Genomic DNA, 22,523 nt, shown 5'->3' with positions numbered 1-22,523 from the left:
CCGGCCGTCGGCGGGCGAGGGGAAGTAGACCGGGTCTCTGGCCAGACCAGAACCGGCGTGCGTGCGTGCCTTGGGAGTAGGGGCTAGGGCCGTGGTATAGGGGTCTGCCTGGTGGCTGGCCCAGGCTCCATCTCCCAGCTACTGAGTTCGAGGGGTTCCGGAGAAAAGCCGGGCCCCAGGCCCCGCCGCCCCGGGGTCGCGGGGCGGGGCGGCGGTGAGGAGCGAGGGAAGGGGGGTGGGGAAGAAGATGGAGGGATTAACGCTGAGCGATGCAGAGCAGAAATACTACTCCGATCTCTTCTCCTACTGCGACATCGAGAGCACCAAGAAGGTGGCGTCCAACGGGAGGGTGGTGGAGCTGTTCCGGGCCGCGCAGCTCCCCAACGAGGTGGTCTTACAGGTTAGTGCACTCTGCCCCTTTCCCCAAATGTCTTCCCGGGGTCAGATCCACCGGACCAGGATGGGTGGCAAGGGAGGCCCCTGCAACCCTGGAGCGCTGGCTCCCCTACCTGCCTGCCATAGGCACGAGAAAACGACACCATTTCCATAGAAGGGCTGGGGATCAGCAAATTGAATCTTTCTAGCTCCCAGCAGAAGAAGGGGGGCAGCAGGTGCCTATGGATAGAGTCCTACTCTTAAGTGGGCAAAAAGAGGAGGAAGGTGAAGATTAGTTTTATAGAAATAGTTTGGGAGCGGCAGAGTAAGTCTTATAAAACTTTTAAGTATTCACTTTGTATTGTCGGTGTACATGTTTCATACATGTCTTAATGTATGTTACATTATTTCCACTATATATTATCTGTGTACATGTTTTGTCCCCATTAAGTTTCTAGAGGGTAGAGATTCAATTTTTGACGTCCTACCACCAGCTACAAGCTCAGTTATCTACTATGTGCTCAAATACTTGAGTCAGATTGAATATTAACTTGCCATATATACCATATGTTTTCTGCTAGTGAAAGAATTCCACCTGAAGGAATTGTAGTTATAATTTAGGGTGCAAAACGTTGGGTAGCTGGGAAAAAACAGGGAGTTAAAGTTATCAGAACAGGTAGAAAATTAAAATTACAACTCTCCCCTCTGTCCCTTCCTTTTCTTTATTAAAAGGTTTGTCAAGAGTTGAAAGAAAACTAGTCAGTTTAGACTTCGCATACACATGAAAAATGAAAAACATAGTTATTTATGGAATTTTGCTTCTAATTAACCCTATAAACAATAGAATAACATTTGCCCCCTCAGGTTCAAAAAGGTATTTTCTCCTCTCCATATTACAGACTTTTGACTCATCTGGAACTTTAAAATAGAAACTGATTTTAAAAACTGGTCTCTTTATTTCTTAGCCTTTAAGAAAAAAAGGCATTCTGTGTGCTGTGTGCCTTAGTGTTAATACAACATCTATTTAATAAGAGGCATGACTAACTACTAGAGAGATCTTGCCTAAATATCTTTAACAGGTTCTAACCTTTCACTTTAAAAATACTGATGCAAACCAATTATTTGAAATCACCAAGATTTTGATCAATGCATATACACATTTAGTATAGTAAAGTAGCAAAAGCAATGGTCTAGGAACTTTAAATTTTGGCTTTCTGCTCCATTACTTCTAAAGTTAACCTCTGAGTTTTCCTTTCTTAAGTTGTAAAATGGGAATTTAACTAGGTTAGACACTTCCATCTCCAAAATTCTTTCAATTTATTGAAAACATAGGGAAACAAAAGAAATTGTAGCATGTCTCTAGGGGTAACAACTCAGAAGATATTTTGTGTAAGCTCTATCTATCTTGAACGACTACTATCTCTTTATCTTATATATGTTAAAATTGCTTCATTTTAACCTTGAAGCAAAAAGTTTAGTGTCTTTATGTATCAGATTTGAATGACAGCCGGAAATCATAAGCTAATATCTTAGTAGATAGAGTCCATTTACTGCTTTGTTTAAAAGTATAATACAGAACCATTTTCTGAATATGGATTTTTGGAATTAGACTTAATAGAGATCTTGTTTGAGCATGCACATTAAAGGCATGGTTCTTTTTGTAGAAATTAGCATGTTCTCTTAATGCATTCTTTGAATTATTCTGAGGAACTAAAAAAAGGTTTTTTATTCCCCTTTTTAGAAAAGTGACGTTAGGTACATAAGGTAAAGTTTGTAAAATTGCGAAGGAGACCAATTGTATCTAAGAACAGTTTTTACAAAGAAATCCAAATAGTTATCAAAATCTTAAAGAAAAATAAGTCACTCCCCATATTAAAACTACTGCCCTTTTAGAGTTTATTGGGGAAAAAAGAAAAACTGATGATAAATTTCACCTCCAAAGGGATTTGGAGACAGCCTAGGTTCTCAAATTTAGGATATGTTAATAAGTAAAATGATTTTTTTTAAAATATATTTTTAAACCCTTAATTTCTGTGTATTAGTTCCTTGGTGGAAGAGTGGTAAGGGTAGGCAATGGGGGTCAAGTGACTTGCCCAAGGTCACACAGCTGGGAAGTGTCTGAGGCCAGATTTGAACCTAGGACCTCCTGTCTCTAGGCCTGGCTCTCAATCCACTGAGCTACCCAGCTGCCCCAGTAAAATGATTTTTAATTATTCCTTTTTCTCAAAATTTGTTAGCTCTATCCATATGATTTTATATCTAATGCAACATGTTAGGCTTTGGAAATACAAAGAAAAATTTAAATATCAATTCAAATTGAGGTTTGAAGACCTAGGGATTCATAGAGGCTGAGGTGAGGAGTGGAAATATTTGCAGCATGAGGATAGGCAGCTTGTGCAAAGGCTAGGAAGTGAGAGATAGAATGCTAAGTTAGGGAACAGTTACAGTTTGACCAAAACATAAGAGTTCATGAAGGAGAGTAATGTGAAATCAATCCAGAAGGCTTGTTTGGAGACAGATTGTTGAAGACTTTAAATACCAGAGGAATTCATATGTTATCACAGAAACAATAGGGAACAACTAAGGTTTTTGGGGGGTAGCTTGGTGGTGCAGTGGATATAGTGCTGGTCCTGGGGTCAGGAAGAATCATCTTATTACTGAGTTCAAATCTGGCCTCAGACACTTATTTGCTGTGTAACCTTAGGCAAGTCACTTAAGCCTGTTTGCCTCAGTTTCTTCATCTGTAAAATGAGCTGGAGAAGGAAGTGGCAAACTACTCCAGTATCTTTGCCAAGAAAATCCCAAATGGGGTCATGAAGAGTCAGTCACAACTGAGCAATGACAATGCTTCTTGAGCAAATTAATGATATGGTTAGATTTGTGCTTCAGAAATACCAGTTTCTCAGCTTTGTGAAGGCCTGTGGACTGGAGGAAGGAGAAACTGTCAGAAAGGACATCAACTACAGGAGGTTATTGCACATGCCCAGCAGAAAGATGGTAAGAGTAAGAACTAGGGCAGTGGTTGTGTGAATGGAGAAACAATCTGGAGAGAAACATTTTACAAGTAGCTCTGATAGTATGGTCAGAATTGACACTTAATTGATAACTGTTTGGATATGGAGTAAAGAATAAGGAAAAGAGTGATGGGCAGAAAAGCAAATACCTTTAACAGAAATAGGCTTGGAAAGGGTAGATGAGAGTGAAGATGAATACAGTTTAAAAATTTTTGAATTTGAGATGCCCATGAGACATCCTAATGGCAATGGCCAGATTAAACCTATGAAAACTGATGAGATCTTTTAGTTAGGCAGGGTAGAGAAAGAAGAGGGACTAGGATAGAGATCTGGGGTATACCTACATACAGAAAATGTAGACAGGATGACCTCAGCAAATGACACTGAGAAGAAAGGGTCAGACAGCTAGGAAGAAAATCAGAAGAGAGCAGTGTCACAAAAATGTGGGGAAGAGAAAATATCTGGGAGAACATAGTGGTAGGAAAGTGTTAAATGCTTGTAGGAATTTTTTGCCTTTGTATTCCTAGTGTCTTGGGCATAATAGGCACTTAATAAATGTTTATGAGTAGTTTTTAGAAATAAAGTTGACCTATTTCTATTGCCTTGAGTGAAGTGCAAAAAATAAATAGCAAAAGCAGTCACATCAGCAACAAATTGGCAACAGTGTAGAAACTCCCTGAAGCAGTACTCATAATATTAAATGCTAAATAACAAGCTGAATGACTTGGAGGGAAGTTACTAAAACATTGGGGTAATTCATTGCATATGAGGGAGTATGATATATAGTTTAAATAAACTTTATTCATTGGAGGAAAGGTAGAATTTAAGATTAGGAGGAATACCATTGTTCTGAGTTGAAAGCACTTGAGAAAAACTGTGATCTATTTAATCCCTACTTAGCTCTGCATGTCTTCTGTCCAAATAGTTTTAGTTAGTAATACTCTTATGTCTACCTTATGGCTTGTTGGTAGTTATTAAGCTCTGTCGGGGGCTTTAAGTATGCCTTTATGGTATAGTGGAGTAGAAAGAATGCAAGGACTAAGGTTTAGTTCTAATGCTGCTGTTAGATAGTTGTGTGATCTTTGGCACATTACTTAATTTCTCTACATGGTTCAGTTTTCTTAGGACAAGTTGGAGAAACCAGATTAACACACGTTAAACTAATATAAGGAAGTAAGTGCATTCTAAAAGTGCAATAGGAGTTCAAAGAAGGAAAGAATCAATATGAACTTGAGTAGTTAAAGAAGACTTAAGAAATAGTACTTGAGCTGTACTGTAATGGTGATAATTAGAGCAGAGAAAATAGAGAGGACAATAAGTAAAGGCAGGAATGAGTAGGCTGGCCTAATTAGAGCAGAAGATGCCTCTTTGGGGAAGGAGTGGGAAATTAGGTTGGATATGGCAAAATTAAAATAGTTGAAGTTGATATGATAGACATAAAAAAGGCTTTCTTAAACTTCTGCTTCCTTCCTTCACCAAGGTGCAAATCCTTCTGACTTTTTTTAATGTACAATTTACAGCTTAACTCTTAATTGTCTTATTGCATCGATAGTTACTCCTCTATTAAGGTCTTTCACCATGCCCTCCTTAGTAAAGTCTCCTATACTTTACACCTTTTCTCATATATGTAGCTACTTTCATGTCCTGGTCTTAAAACCTCATCATGGTGCCATTTGTCATTATATAGTATTTTTAGTTCTTCCTTTCCTGATCTCTATGAAAATTATCACCTTTCTGTTTGCATTTGTTAATGTCAAAATTGGCAAGATTGTATCTTATATCAATTATATTCCTTTTATCAATGCATACATTCAGACCATTGTCCTTATATGAAAATAAAAATTAATATAAAAATGAGAAAAAAGATATTGCATGTAACTAGAGCAGTTCTTTCCTTATTTTAACAAGTTATGTTGAAAAGGGAAGATGGATGAAGAAAAGAATCTGTACCAATTCTAACAAATTTATACTGAAAAATTTCCTATAATGAGGAAACAAAAGAGCCTAGAAACTTTCTCAGCCATAAGACATTGGTTTGTTTGTCAAGCAGAGATGGTAACTCAGGGCAACACCAATTTAGAATGTAAACTCTTGATAAACTTCTCTTATGGAGAATAATGCTGTAAGATTATTATGAGTAATGTCATCTCTTAAACATCTAGAAACAGCTAAAAAATGTTTAAAGGAAGTTTGGCAGGAGACCCAACTAAGCAAAGTCATCCCGAAAGCATTAAGGATGAAATTGGAAGAACAACAAAAAAGGGGAAAGATCTTTTACATTTTTATAATTCTTTATATCATCAAGGACGATGAAACCACTATATTTTGATTCTAATATTACAGTTTTAGATGTGTTGCCTGAGAAAGTGCAAATGTTACAGAAAAAAAGATGAAAAAACAGTCGGACTGTGCATAGAGGAATTCTGTGTTGGAGATGGCACAATTTTGAAGACATTGGGGAATATGAGTCTCAAGAGTTCCTGAAAGAGGATACAAAAGCTTGGGGAAAAAAATTAAGGCTTATTATCCTCCTTTCCTCTCTTCCCCCTTACCCCCCTCCCCAAAGTGACCTAGAGCATATCAGTAGTGAACATCACATATGTTTACTTTCCTAATTTTTTTTTTTTGTGAGTATAATTCTACATGTGACTTCAGGATATCCTTAATGAAAAGATTAGAAGGAAAACAGCAAGCTTTCATAAGAGACTACTCCAGTCAATCACATCTACTGAAAAATGTAAAGAACATCAGCTTCCACTGTACTTTTTGTTTCTCAATTCCCCAAAAAAGCATTGATTTTATAAAACTGGCCTAAAAATGTTCCTTCTAAAGGAGGTCAGAATCATACAAAATAACTTGAGAGCTTTTAGAAACAAAAAAATTTTGTTCTACCTGATTGTTAATATCTAGCAAGACTTAAAAAAGACTACATACTGAACAAAGGGGCTGGCCCCTGAAGGGGAATTCCACATAGATAAGGAGATCCTTTAGATACCCCTATTTCTACACTGTTTTGTGGAGTCAAGCCCTGGAAGATTTGAGAGTCTTCTGAATGAGTTCCATAAGTGGTTTGCCCAAACAGTGCATACAGGAATAAACAATTGGTCAGAAGAATGCCTAATGTCTAGACTATGATACATTGTTTTATTAGATTATAGAGTATGGATAGTAAGCCAGGCAATTGAATAGGAGGAGGCAAGTGAAACTGGATTTGCTATGTGGAGGGTTGCAAAAAAATTTTTTGAATGACTTACATGCTCCCATGAAACAAAGGCCTTCCCATTTAAACAAAACAACCTATCATTAGCCTTAAATTGTTGCATTCTGTGTTGGGAACAGACTTGAATTATCATTGGTATCAAAAATTCCTCCTGTGGAAACTAGCATATTGGCAACTGTTCTGGAACCTATATTTTTAGAGAACTGCCAGAATCGCAGGTATTATTTATTTCATTTACCTCTACTATTAGATGATAAACTCCCAAAGGGGATGGATTATATCATAAATCTTTTTATTCTCCACAGTGCTTAGCCCATGAAAGTTAAGTAAATGAATGAAATGAATGAAAGAAATCTCAATAAGGAATATGAAATAATCATTTTGGAGGTTAAAAAAAAGTTTACTTTTGGGGGCAGCTGGGTAGCTCAGTGGATTGAGAGCTAGGCCTAGAGACGGGAGGTCCTAGGTTCAAATCCGGCCTCAGACACTTCCCAGCTGTGTGACCCTGGGCAAGTCACTTGACCCCCCACTGCCCACCCTTACCACTCTTCCACCTATTATGAGCCAATGCACAGAAGTTAAGGGTTAAAAAAAAAAAAAAAAAAAAGTTTACTTTTGTTTTTCTGTTTTTACATTATCCATTTCCAAATATTGTTTTTGCCTACCTACATGCATTTCTCTTCTAACTAAGATAAAAACAGAAATTCCAAAAAAAACCAAAGTTCTTCAAAGTTATCTGATATTACAGCACATGTAACAGTCTATGCTTGTAGTTTCTGCACTTAGGTATTTTTTTTGTCTTTTTCTTGGGACCACGTTTTATCATAATTAGACAATATTGTTTCATTTTCTTTTTTCTATTGACATTGTATTAACTATATAGTTCTTATTCTTATTGTTCTGTCATTTCATAGAAATTTAGTTTCTTTGAATTACTCATATCCGTCTTAAAAATATTCCTTTCCATTCATTTGTTTAGCTATTAATTGATGGAAATTAACTTTTTTCCCTAGTTTCTTTTCCACCATACAAAATGCTACTATGAATATTTTGTCATATATGGCATTTTTTATTTTTCTAACCTCCTTGGATTATATACTTAAATGTGGTATCATTGGTGATGATCGTTCCCAGCTACCACGAACACCAACAATTGAGCATATGCCACCAATTGGAAAGTAAGCCCTAAATCATCCAAAAGTCCTCCCCATCAGATTACCTGCACATTAGCCATTATTATGCAGGTGAACAGCCTTTATGGAATTTGATCTGAAAATGGACTCTGCAGCAGCTATGATCCTATCTCATCCCCAATAGTCACAATTACTGAATACTTAGAAAAGACATTTGTGGTTCCCAAAGTCTTGACATTGTCAAATGGTTCAGGATCACACACATAGTTGTTTGTATCTTGTCTCCCCAATTAGACTGAGCTCCTGAAGAACAAGGACAATCTTTTTTTTTAATGTGTAGTACTTGGCCCACTGCCTGGCACATAATAGGTACTTATATTAAATGCTTGTTGATGTGACATTAGAAACAGTCTTGTGACACTTAGGAATATGTATCTTAATATCCCATAGACAACTTACATGCAGCTTGTCCAAAGCTGAATTTGTTTTCTTTTTTTCTCTCATAATTCCCTCCTCCATCCCCTTTACAAATTCCTCATTACCGTTGAAGGCACTACCATCTTCCTGTCTCCCACCTCTGACTCTACTTTCTCATCTTTCATATCTTATCTTTTGCCTATGCCTGCCAATTTTGACATTGCCATTGTTCTGAGCACATACCTTAATTATCTCAATGCTTGGCTATTGCAGTTGTCTGCTTTTCTTATTGTATTTTCTTATTTCTTCATTACAGTCCTTTCTTCATGCAATGATCTTAATGCCATCTGACCATCTCACCCCTCTACTCAGTAAGCTCCATTGGCTTCCTGTCACCTCCAGGATCAAATATAAAATGATCTGGCATTCAAACCCCTGTGTAAACTGGCTACCTCCAACTCTTCCGTCTTAGTATACCTTAAATTCTCCTCCCATGCATGGTGACAACTGACATCCTTGCTATTCCTTGAACAAAATACTGCATCTCTTGATTGGGAATTTTTGTTGATTTTCTCATTCTTAGAATTCTCTTCCTCCTGACCTCAGTCTCATGGCTTCCTTCAAGGGACCAGCTAAAATTCCATATTTTATAAAAAACCTTTGCCATTTCCCTTTATGCTTGTGCCTTTTCCTCTTTTGATTATTTCCAGTTTAGCCTCTAGAGCAGTGATTCCCAAAGTGGGCACCACCGCCCCCTGGTGGGTGTTGCAGCAATCCAGGGGAGTGATGATGGCCACAGGTGCATTTATCTTTCCTATTAATTGCTATTAACATTTTTAAAAAATTAATTTCCAGGGGGCTACGTAATATTTTTTCTGTAAAGGGGGTGGTAGGCCAAAAAAGTTTGGGAACCACTGCTCAGGAGCCTGTATGTAGATAATCTATTTGTAGTTATTTGCATGTCACCTCCCCTTTTTGATTATGAGCTCCTTGAGACTAGGGACTGTCCTTTGCCTTATTTTATATTCCTGGGACTTAGCCTTAGCATATATTAGACACATTTTTATTGACTGTTGTACATTAAGGTGCCCTGCAGGTATAACCTTACATTTTTTTTAACTCATATATTAGAATATTAGTTCTTCGAGAGCCAGGACTATCTTGTCTATTTGTATCTCAGACCTTTAGCACAGTGCCTTTCACATACCAAGTGCTTAATATATTCATTTTTATTCAGATATTTGGTCAAATTTTATGAATATTTCAGTCACTTGTATAATTCTAAATGTTTTTATAAAATCCATTGTTTAACCAATGCTGTGTTAACATACTTGTTTTCATGGAACTCCTCCAACATTGACCATTTCCATTTTTTTCATCTTTTCCAGTTAGCTGGGTTTAAGGTTCAGGATTATTTTGATTTATATTTCTTTTGTTATTAGTGGTTTAGAGCTCTTTCACATAGTTGTGGATAGTTTACAGTTTTTATTTTCATATTCTTTGTCCAGCTATCCATTTAGGAATGGTTTTTGTTCTTCAGAAGTATAGGTGCTACAATTGAAAAACTAATTATCTAAGTTTTTAAAAAATTTGTTTCTTATGAAAATTGACCATAACCACTGCCTTGTACTATACATTACTCTAGTCAATTTTTGAATTTTGTAACAACTTTCATCAGTTGCTAATTAGAGACCAAAAGGTTTGCATTTATAATCTCTACTTTAAGATCATCCCAAGAATGAGGTTTTGATGCATTCACAACACTTTTCATGATGCCATGAGGAAGTCTTATGGAGATAGATCAGGTAACCAAGGTGGCCAAATTAGAAGATCTCCTTTCAATTTGTTTTGAAAAAGTGTTATCCCAAAACTGTGCCACACAATGCATAGGGTACCACATCTTACAATTAAAATTATATTCAAAAATTTCAAAATAGTGTAAATATAAATGAATAATTATTCATGCTTTTTTTTTTCATTAAGTTTGTAGCACTTCTATTTATACATCTCTAATTATTTGTCCTCTTTCTTAGTTTCTTTTTTTCCCATCATTTTTATGTCTTAATTGTGTCTTGGTACATTGACTTTTAGATATATATACATTTTGTGGTCATCTGGGATTTCTTATATCCTTCTGGTTTTCATTATTGGTATTTCTGTAGAAATACTAATGATTTTTATGTATTTACTTCTTACTCTGTTATTTCACCAAAGCATTTGTCTCCATTTCTTTGCTGTTTCTCTTGGACTTTATAAGTAAACAATCTTGTTGTTTACAAATAGGGATACTTTAATTTTCACTTTGCCTATATTTGTCTTTAACGTCTTTCTCTTGTCTTGTAATATTTCTTATAGTAACAATAATATTTCTATGTCAGACAATAATGGGGAAAGGGGAACCTTTGTTTTAAAATCCTGTATTTATTGGGAAATCTTTTACTGTTTCTCTATTGCAAGTAATGCTAGGGTTTTGAAGCATGTATTTTCATGTGCATTATCCTGTTAAATACTAAGATTTCTATTCCTGTGTTTTTAGAATTGTTAGTATAAATTTGTTTTGTCAGAAGCCTTTTCTGTATCTTTAATAACATGATTTTTGTAATTGTTTTTGTTTATTTGTTTTTTAAACCCTTAACTTCCGTCTTAGAATCAGTACTGTCTTGGTTCCAAAACAGGAGAGGCTTGTAAGGGCTAAGCAGTGGAGGTTAAGTGACTTGCCCAGGGTCACACAACTGGGAAATATCTGAGTTCAGATTTGAATCTAGCACCTTCCCATTTCTAGACTTGGTCTCAATCTACTGAGCCATTTACCTGCCCCTAGGAATGTTTGTTTTTTTTTTGGGGGGGGTCAGTTTTATTATTATTATTATTGTTATTATTATTATTATGACAACTTTACACAAACATAAACATTTATAGATACAAATGTAATAATAATGAGAGCCAAGTAACCAATGTTAAGGATAGAGAGGAGATAGTCTATGAGGTGAGACTCTCTTCTAGCTCTCCCCTCCCACCGAATATACTCTGGGAGATTTCGAGGAGGTGTCACCCCAAAACTGGGTGACCTGGATGGTCATGCCGCTCCACAGGAGTTGGGGATGAGGCTTCCCTATAAGATGAGGTATGGGGGACCCCAATCTGATTCTGAATGAGGGTAGGGTTCACGCAAGCCTCCCCGGAGGTCAGTCAACTTCACAGTGGGTGGTCTGGCTTCAAGATGGAGGCAGCCAGACCAAGCTGTGATTCCCCTCCCCCTCGTCTCTCAGGCACTCTGGAATGCTATCCGACTAATGAATGGTTTTTATTAATATCAATATAGGGATTGGGAAAAGGGGTGAAAGGCAGAGGGATTTTGGGGTGCCCTCTTCTCTATTTCTATGGGGTCCATCACTTGCGTGGGAACCTTTGGGGTTCCCACTCCTAAGCATCTCTCCTTGCCGCTTCTCCTTCAATTTCTATTTCTATTTCCTATTTCTATCCTTTTCAATAATTGCAAGTCAAACTGGAAAGGGTCTCTCAGCAAGGTTGTGTAATGAGAGAAGGAGCCTAAGAGATTGCTCCCAAAATGGAGTCCAAACACTTAGCTGACTTGATTGTTGAAGTCTTGCTGGGTGATATGCGAAGGAATCTTTGACCAGGGAATCAGGGTTTCACTGTCCAAAAGAAAGATCCTCAGGAAGCCCTCAGGACTGGATTCGAGCTGAGATGTTCTCCTCTCTCAGTCCTCTGCAGGAAGTCCCTCCTTCCCCTTCCTCCTCTGGAGAATTTCCCAGAATCCCTCTGGTCTCTCAACTGTCACCAACTGTCAGTCACTCCTTCTCTGGCTCCTTTTGTTCCATCCCCCTTGCACAAATTCCATCCTTACACAAAGAACAAGGAAAAGATGATTCTATATGGAACTGTAAATCCTTATTATGTACAGTTCCTTGATAAATTATTTTATTTTTTAAAACCCTTACTTTCTGCTCTAGAATCAATACATGTGTTGGTAAGAGCAGCAACAATCAGGCAGTAGGGAGTCAATCTATCTGTCCAGGTTCACACAGCCAGGATGCATTTGAGGCCAAACCTGAACCCAGGACAGCTGGTCTCTAGGCCTGACTCTTAATCCACTGAGCCATCCAACTCCCCCCATTTATGCTTTTTTTAAAATTAAAATTTTTTTAAACCCTTACCTTCCATCTTAGAATCAATACTGAATATTAGTTCCAAGGCAGAAGAATGGTAAGGGCTAGACAACGGGGTTAAGTGGGGCTTGCCCAGAGTCACACAGCTAGGAAATATCTGAGGCCATATTTGAACCCAGGACTTATAGTCTCTAGGTCTGGCTCTTAATCCTCTGAGCCACCTAACTCACCCCATATATACTTCTTAAATGTTTTATTGATGCTCTTTTCTTTTTGCATAACTTATCACTGTTTCCCCACTCTTTCAACTTTTTCCACCCTCCTACTAAAAAATAAAAGTCTTTCTTTAATGGCAAATAAGAATAGCAAAGCAAAATAAGTAAGCAAAAAAAAAATGCACTTGCCATGAGAATATATTCTGCACCTTTGAAATAGGTGCTTCATTATTAGGCTTTTAATGTTATAATTTATTCTAGCTTTTATTACAGTTCTTAAGTCTTTCAAAGTGGTTTTACTTTACATTATTGTAATTATTACATTAATTGTTCTGGCTCAGGTTTTTTTTTATTTTACATCAGTTCACATAGGTTTTTCCGTATTTAAATGTACCAATCCTTTTATCATTTTTTATGGCACAATAATAGATTATTACATTTATAATCATAATTCATTCAGTCTTTCTTCAAAAAATTGAAGACACTACGGTACTGTTTCTGTGTGTTTTTGTTTTCTTTTATTTGCTACAAGTACTTTGGGATTTTTATCTCTGAATTAACCTCTTTGGGGCATATACTTCATAATGGCACCTCTGGGACAAAAGTTATGCACAGTTTAGTGACTTTTTTAAGATATGGTTCCAAATTGCTTTCCAGAATGGTTGGGTCAATTCACTGCTCCATCAGCAGTGTGTTAGTTGGGGCAGCTAGGTAGCTCAGTGGAAGTTGGGAGAATCTGGGTTCAAATTTGGTTCCAGGCACTTCCTGGCTGCCTGACCCTGGACAGGTCACTTCACCCCCAATTCATCCCTACCACCCTTCTGCCCTGGAATCAATACTTAGCATCATACTTCTTTTTTTTTTAAGTTCATTTAATTAATTAATTTAGAATTTTTTTCTATAGTTACATGAATCATGTTCTTTCCCTCCCTTCCTCCCACCCCTCTCCCGTAGCCAACAAGCAATTCCACTGGGTTTTACATGTGTCACTGATCAAGACCTATTTCCAAATTATTAGTATTTACACTAGGGTGATCGTTTATAGAGTCTATATCCCCAATTATAACCCCCTCAAACCATGTGATAAAGCAGTTGTTTTTCTTCTATGTTTCTACTCCCTCAGTTCTTTCTCCAGATGTGGATAGCGTTCTTTCTCATAAGTCCCTCAGAATTGTCCTGGATCATTGCATTGCTGCTAGCAGAGAAGTCCATTATATTTGATTGTGCCACAGTGTATCCGTCTCTGTGTATAATATTCTGCATCAGTTCCTGAAGGTTATACCTGTTCACATGGAATTCCCTCCAGTTCATTATTCCTTTTAGTGCAATAGTTTTCCATCACCATCAGATACCACAGTTTGTTCAGCCATTCCCCAATCGAGGGGCATACCCTCATTTTCCAATTTTTTGCCACCACAAAGAGCGTAACTAAATATTTTTGTACAAGTCTTTTTCCTTATTATCTCTTTGGAGTATAGACCCAGCAGTGGTATGGCTGGATCAAAGGGCAGACAGTCTTTTAACAAAAAAACCCTTTGGACATAGTTCCAAATTGCCTTCCAGAATGGTTGGATCAATTCACAGCTCCACCAGCAATGCATTAATGGCCCAATTTTGCCACATCCACTCCAACATTTATTACTTTCCTTTGCTATTGTATTAGCTAATCTACTAGATATGCAAATCTCAGATTTGCATTTCTCTGGTTATAAGTTAATTGAAAAAGGAAACTGATAAATGTCTAAGGGGGAGTGAAGAAATGGGCACATAAATGCAATGTTGGTAGAATTGTGAATTGGTCCAGTTGTCCTGGAAAATAAATTGAAACTATGCTCCATAAATTCAAACTATGCCATACTCCTTGCTTCAACCATGCCTTTACTAGGTTTATATCACAAGCAGAGCAAAAAAAGGAAAAGGGCTCATAAGGACAAAAACATTTATTGCAGCTCTTTTTATTTTTAATTGTGACAGAGAACTAGAAACTAAGATAGTGCCCTCAGTTGAGGAATGGCTGAACGGATTAAGTTATCTGAATGTAATAGAATAGTATCCCAGTGTAAGAAAAAGAGGAGAGTTTCAGAGGAACTATACTTTTATGAACTGATGCAGTGAAGTATGTGGAACTAGGAGGATAATTTATATAATAACATCGTAAAGACCAACAGTGATCAACTGGTATTTAAAATACTGAAACATGCTACTTATCTCCTTACAGAAAGGTAATGGAATCAGAATATGGATTGTGACATAAATTTTTGGGATATGACTTATATGGAATTTTTTTTTTGTTTGACTATGTATATTTGTTATGAGTTTTAGTGCTCTGAGAAGGTTGCTGGAAGGGGAAAAATAAATTTTTGTTCATTGAAAAAATTCTAAAAGAAAAAAAGATTGGTAGAGACAATGTCGGGGTACTGTGGATAGAGCTCACTGAGTCTAGAGTTAGGAAGATCTGTTTTCAGATCTTGCCTCAAATTTTTAAACTGATTGTGTGATCCTGGACATGTCACTTAACCTCTACCTGAATTTCCTCAACTGTAAAATGGGGATAATACCCTACCTCATAGGGTTGTTGTGAGGACTACATGAAATAATAATTGTAAAGCTTTTAGCACAATTTCTGGCACATGGTTTGTACTTAACAGTACACTTGCTTCCTTTCTAATGTGATCATGTTTTTTATATACTGTTAGGTACTGTATAATTCAATTAGCAGTGTAGGAATAGATTCTTGAAATACAGTTTTATTGAAGGAGTAAGCTTGTCTATATTTTGTGCTTATGCTTTTTAAGTCACCAAGATACAGAATGAAAATATATTCTCTTTACTTTAGTCATCAGTCTGACCATAAAAATGTGGACTTCTATAGAAAATCTGTGAAAGCCTGCCTAGTTCTTTCATACATGACTATCTCCATGCCTTTATACTGGCTGTCACTGTACCTGAAATATACTCTTTCCTCTCCTCTACTTCCCCTTTTCAAGTCTCAGATCAAACCTTACTTCTTGTAGGAGGCCTTTTTTTAAAGCAGTCTCCTTCCCTCTTCTCCTCCCTCAGCTGCAAATGCCTCTGTCCTCAAATTATCTTGTATTTCTTTTTTTATACTTGTCTTTATATATGCATGTGTTGTCCTTCCCTATAGAAGATAAAACTCTCTGAGAGCAGAGACCATTTAAATTTCTCCTATTATCCCCAGCACATAGTGAACCCATAATACATTGACTTTGGAGCTCATTTAGTCTAACCTTTCCATTTTACTGATGAGGTATCAGATAGGTTATAAGAGTTTCCAGAAAGGACACATATGTATAAGCATTAACATCTAGGTTTATGCCCAAGTTCTTGTGACTATATCTAGTGTTGTTTGTGTTATACTAGCTTTTTCTTCTTTATGACTGTTCGATTTTTCTGAGAGAAATATAAACATGATGATAGGAAGATCTAATTTTTTTTAAACTTAAGATAAAAACACCTTTTTGGTATTTTGATTGGTTGGATATATTCTCCAATGTCAATTTGTCTCTTGTACTCTGCAAACTGTAAATTCTTGTATCATCCCTTTCTCTTCCAGGTTTTTCTGGAGCCATAGGAATTTTACTCTTTAGCTTCACTACTATATATGTTCTCCATGTTGATGTTTCTTAATGTTTATAAAGATATCTCAACAAATTAAAGAATATAGAATTGAGAGCTAGTAGGGCAACATATAGTATTGCTAGGTGAACAGGTACACACAGTTTAGTGAGTTTTTGGACAAAGTTTCTGCAGCTTACCATCAGTACATTAATGTTCATGTTTTTCTATAATCCCTTTGAACTGTGATCATTTTCCTCTTGTCATTTTTGCTCTAAAAGTAGCAATTAGGACTTTGGGAGGGAAAAAGAGAAGGTTAATGTAGGGGGAAGTTTAGACAATATGAGACACTATATCTATAAAATTTATTCTAACATTGTACATCAGGTTTTTGTACATTGTACACTTACATTGACTGAGACATAGTGACCAGAAGAAGAAGGATGAGAACCATGTAGTACCCTGATCAGATAATGTAGGGAATGTTGTATGAACTACTGCAGACTGATGTGACCAGACCCAGAAAAACAATTTATATGTGCAGTAACTAGAATAACGTAAACCAACTTTGGAAAGCTTGAGAACTGATCAATGAAGTGACCTTGTGCTTACACAGTATTGATGTCAAAGCATGTTAACCACGTTCTGACAGAGAGGTGATGAACTCAGTATGCAGAATAAGACATGCATTTTTGGACATGACTAATGTGGGAATTTTCCTTTACTATGAATATTTACTATGAATAAATTCTTTACCTCCCTGCCCCTTTTAAAATTCAAACAGTTAAGTACCTCTTATGTGAAGAGTGCTGTTCTAGGCACTTTGAAAAGATTCAAAATTTAAAACAGACATTTTCCATGGAGCTTACCTCTTAGTATGAATATGAAAACACAAATAATTGTTATGTATAGAGTCAATTACCTCCAGACAAGTGTAACTAACAAATTATCTTTAATAAATATCAGCTTTAATAAACCCCCATCCACCTCTTGCCACATTATTAACACCATCAGCAGTTCACTCAGTTAATGGGCCACCTCTTTACAGACTGCTTCCCAGACATTTTAGTCACTATATTAAGTAATTTTCTACAGAGAATTACTTGATCCGAGATTACATAATTGAGATACCTACAAGAAGTAATCATTTTGTTAAGATATTTTTTTTTATTAGACATTTATTAGTATTCGTTTTTAATCTGTTTACATACTTTATGCCCCTACTTTCCCCTTTTTTTTTTTTGTTCTCCCCCCACCCATGGCCAATGCACATTTCCACTGGTTGTAACAAGTGTACTTGTTCAGGGTCTATTTCCCATTCATGTCCGCCTCAGCCCATGCATTCAAGCAATTGTTTATCTTATATGTTTCCTCTCCTGCAGTCCTTCCTCTGAATGTGGGTAGCATCTTTACCATAAATCCCTCAGAGCTGTCTTGTGTCATTGCATTGCTGCTGGTACAGGAGCCCATTACATTCGATTTTACCACAGTATATCAGTCTCTGTGTACCATGTTCTTCTGGCTCTGCTCCTTTCACTCTGCATCACTTCCTGGAGGTCTCTCCAGTTCGCCTGGAACTCCTCCAGTTTATTATTCCTTTTAGCACAATAGTATTCCATCACCAGCATACACCACAATTTGTTCAGCCATTCCCCAATTGAAGGACATCCCCTCATTTTCCAGTTTTTTGCCACTACAAAAAGCAATCAATTACATACTTAGCCACATTTTACCCAGTCGATTAGTTTTTCTTCATGGGACAAGTTTCACATAGTTTGGCTTGGTTTCCTCAAATCTTCCTTTCCCAAAGAGCACATATGTGACCTAGGAATATAAATATTATAACTTCAACATTTTAATTGTTTTTTTTGTGTGTGTGAAAATATAAGGATCAGTACACATACACATAGAGTATAAGTTCTAACCCAACCTCCCATCTCCAGTCCTGACTCTTTATTTGCTGAGCAACCTAGCTGCCCCTGGTTACATTTTTTAATGGCTAGCCTCCTTAGATCTGCAATTGGACTCAATACATTTAAACCATAGTACATTCTTTGTATTCTTTGACCTTTTTCTCGCTGGAAAATTGTTTTTGTTTGACTCTGTCCTATAGTCATAATTCTTTTTTTTTTCCTCTTGAGTATTTAGGAAATCCTTGCCCTTCTTGTAATGGCACTTTGTGAGGCTGGTATTTCCCACATTTTTTATAAGTTTTGTGACTTTGAGAGATATTCACTCCTATTTTACCTATCAGTGCTTATAAGGTGGTATCTAAGGAGAATATGTGGTCACTGCTTTTCTGGTCTGTGAGTGTGCTCCCCTGGAACTGTGATCAGGTTTCCTACTCCCTTGTGATTGCACTTTCTAGTATGTTAGTGCTTCTTCCAGCCCTGCAACAGAGTCCTGCACAAAATTCCAGCAAAGAGTACTGTTATGTAATAGTTAAAAGTAGCTTTATTACATTAAAGTAGTGATAGTAAAGAGAGGGAAATGTAGGAAAGAGGTAGAGAGTAGCTTAGCTTACTACCCTATTTACCATTTGATGGATTGAAGCTCACCACGGATAAGGGTTTTTTCAGGTTCCAAGCTCCAGCCAGAAGAGAGTAAGCAGACTCCTAGTCTTGCCTTATAAGCAGTTTTCTCCACCCACTAGCTCTCCCACATCACATATAAGGAACTAATCATAGTTCCTTAATTTGCCTGGCACCACCCGGAGTGGGGGCAGTGCTTGTGGGATCAATTTCCCTGCTTCCCTGGTTTCAGCTTCCTTTCTCTGAGGGTTTGTCTATACTTGCACATCTCAATGGTAAACGGCCTCTAGGTCACTGATTGATGACATCAAACAAAGTGACATAATGGGGAAGGAAATACCCTTCCCACAGGTAGCCACTTCTGACCTGTTGTCTGATTCCTTTACCGTTTGTGAGCTGAGAGCCCTGGAAACCACCATTGCCAATTCAGTTGCTATTGTTTTGGCCACCCAGGTCTGCCTCTGCTTTGCCAGGTACGGTTGGGCTGGACTGCTGGGGTGCATTCTACTCTCATCTCAGAGAAGTGGACTTTGTTTCACCCTGTCCTTTTACTGGTTGTGCCACTCCAGAATTCTTCTGAGTTTAAAAGTTATTTGGAGGGGAATTTGGAAGAGCTCAGGCTAATCTTTGCCTTTACTCCTCCATCTTGCCCCTGTCCTCCATTCTATTTAGTACTTAACATTTTCTTTTTGAATTTTAAGATCTTTAATTAATTTAAAGCATTTTCCCATGGTTATAGGATTCATGTTTTATTCCCTCCCCTAGTACTTAACATTTTAAAAACAAACCTTGTTGTTTAATAGTTCAAGAACCAAAATAAAGTTCAAAATTCTGCATTCTCTGTTTTTTCAAAATTGGGACAATACTTGTTGTTCTCCAGGTCTTCAAGAAGTACTCCTCTCATTTTCCATGATCTTTGAAAGATAACTGAACACAATTCAGCCATCATTCCCAGCAATTCTTTTAGTATCTTCTATCTTGAACTCACTAATGATAGCAGCTCAATTTTCTCTCCTTGTTTCCTCAGTTATATTGAATTTCAGCTTCCTTTTAAGCATTTTTGTTTTGACCTTCCTGTTTTGAAAAATAATTCTCCTTTGCAGGAAAAACAAAAGCAAAATAAGCATTAAGTAGTTTTAGACTGCATATAAAGGATACTACAGAGGTAGAATCTCAGATTTATCAAATGATAGAAATGAAAGTGATAAGTGACATAAAACAAGTGAGACTTGGAAGGTGATTTTAAGATTTTGAGATTGGGTTCCTGCAAGAAAGGTGATATGAAAAACTTGATTTGAAAGGAAGAATTAATTTGATTTTGTACATAAGTTCAGATACAAGCAGGATATAACATTAGTAATTATCATTGATATATGATACATTAATTTTATAAAGCACATTTTATATGTAATATTGAGGTAAATAAATTAAATGTCCTCTGTATCTCCCAGATTATACACAATGGGATTAAAGACCATTGAGTGTGAATAAAACTAATGCCCTTTTTGCATTATGTTTCTGAGTGTGCTCTGCTAGAAGAGGTAAGGATAGCCCTGATGAAAATAGGGATTGAAGGGGAACCTGAACTAATCCAAGTGTATAGTGGGAATCAGGCAGGTAACTATGTTGGAGAATATATAATTTTGAGAAAAAGATTCTGAGAGAATATAAAAGGAGGAGAGATACTAATGGCTTGGAAAAAAATCTGAAACCCTATTACTTTAAAGTCAGTAACTACTGATTCATTTTCATATTTTCATAGTTCTATAACTTTTTCTCAGAATAATCTACACATAAATCAAGGACAATTTTAGTGAGGGTAATAGAAGGAAATAGGTATTTTTTTGCAAGTAATATTCCACATTTTTATAGTCTCACAATTGACTGAAATGTATACTGATGACTAAATTCTACTCTCTCATTTGCTATCAATTTAAAAAAATTGATTTGGTAGAGAAAAATGATAACTTTTATGGCCTTCTTCTAACAAGGTATCTCCTTTGCATATTTAGCAGTTCAGTGCTATGATATATAATTTCAGTTTGTAGAATCCTAAAGTCTCTGAAGAATTGAATTTAAGGGTCTCCTAAGTAGCAGTGGAGAAATTCTAAAGCAGCCTGTAAAACATTGCAAACAAGGAATTGTGCAGGAAAACTGATGTTAACAGTCTTCAGGGATATCATGAGCCAAGCTTGTAGTGAGAGCAAGAAACAGTTAACTGAAGAGTAGCCTGTGTGTATCTTGGTATCCATGCTATTTCAAGCGACTATAAGAAAATAAGTTAACATTTTTGGGTGAATTTATGAGAGAGACATCATTACCCTTATTTACATAGTTTTTCACCAACTTTTTAGGTAGAGCCTTAAAATAAAACATGGAGAATTTCTAACTTGTTCTTTTTTATCTCTAATCCAACCAACATTAATGATTGGTAAGGAGTAGCTGATTCTCTAGAAACAGTATCATACATGGACCCTACTCCCAAAGGGGTTTGCTGAAATTTGTAATGATTAAAATTAATCTTGGAGACTGTATATTAAATTGTAATTAATTATTAGCAAAAGAGAGAGAGAAAGAAAGGAAGGAAGGAATTAATTTAGAGCTCAAACTTCAGGTCATATTCAGGAAGAGTTGTCCAAGAGAACTCTACTGATTGGCCTCTCTCTTTATAAGGCTAATTGACGTCATTCCTACTGGGACTCTGATTAGACAGACGGGGTCATGAGTCCTGACTTCCAGACATGTCAACTGCCATGTGGGGACTTCCAGCCCCTTCTGGTAAGTCAGGACTCTTGGTAACAATGCAATTAGTCATTAGTCACATGGCTTGCTGACTGGCATCCTGACTGACTCAATGTGCATGTACAGTTAAGGGGTTACATTTTTATATTAATTTCATACAATTTATAGTGGTTTATGGTTATATATTAGTGATGTTTAACAACATATAAAATATGTAACTATTAGTTGCAAGAGACTAGATACAAAGAAAAAACTTTCCTTTAAGCAATTTCTATTTTTGGAGAAGGATATGTGTACATAAATGTGTATATATTATCTAAATAATATTTTATTTTTCCAACTACATGTAAAAACAAATTTTAACATTTTTTTCCCCATAACTTCGAGTTGACAAATTCTCTCCTTCCTTTAGATTGTAAGCAATTTGTTGTAGGTTATGTATGTGTGATCATGCAAAACATTTTCATATTAGTTGCATACACAAGTATATTACAAGGTAATTTGAGGAGGAGGAGAACCTTAACAATTAGAGCTAGAAGGAATTTTATGTCATCTAGACAAAACCCTGCACTTTACAGATTAGAAAACTGACTCTCAGAGAGATGAAGTGACTTGTCCAGTGTCTCTTATTTGAATGTTTGGAACCTGAGTCCCAACTTCAAATCCAGTGCTCCTTAAGGAGTAATGTATAAGATAGGACCCAAGCTAAACTTTGCAAGAAGATAATTCTGGAAGGTAGAGAGTTTCTGGAATAGGGTTTAGCCTGTCTGACCATAGGCATTGAGATACAGGATAGAACACCAAGGTTGGGGAATAACTAGTCCAGTTTGTATATTTAAACTAAGTTCATTGGGTCTCAGGTTAATAAGAACTTCCCTTGCATGGAATGACTCAGTTATGAAATATCCAGATATCTGAGAGATGCTGGTACTCTCAAAGAGAAAAGGTTAAGTTTGAAGAAGAGGGCAGCTTGAGGGAGAAAATTAATGAGTTCTGTTTTGGACAAATCATATTTGAAATGCTAATGAAATATTCAAGTAGGGATTGGGGTCAAGAGATTGGAGCTGGATATGAAGATTTAAGGAGTAAATTGAAATAGAAATGAAAATTGAATCCATGAGAATACAGCAAAGGAAAGAGACTATTTCAAGGAAAAGAAGAATTAACAGT

General features: G+C 36.6%; 1 protein-coding gene across 4 annotated transcripts in view; it reads left to right on the top strand.

Annotated features, from left to right (window-relative positions):
- The first annotated feature begins 247 nt into the window (after nucleotides 1–247).
- The window catches only part of REPS1 (RALBP1 associated Eps domain containing 1), a 94,602-nt gene continuing 72,326 nt past the window's right edge, over nucleotides 248–22,523 (top strand). For all 4 annotated transcript variants that reach the window (XM_044677131.1, XM_044677130.1, XM_044677129.1 and 1 more), the window contains exon 1: nucleotides 248–400. In XM_044677131.1, the coding sequence (XP_044533066.1) occupies nucleotides 248–400 (153 nt within the window). The remainder of the gene's footprint in view (nucleotides 401–22,523) is intronic.

This window comes from Gracilinanus agilis, chromosome 4 (genome assembly GCF_016433145.1).
Source record: "Gracilinanus agilis isolate LMUSP501 chromosome 4, AgileGrace, whole genome shotgun sequence".
Lineage (NCBI taxonomy): Eukaryota > Metazoa > Chordata > Mammalia > Didelphimorphia > Didelphidae > Gracilinanus > Gracilinanus agilis.
This window is presented reverse-complemented; position numbering and strand designations above follow the sequence as displayed.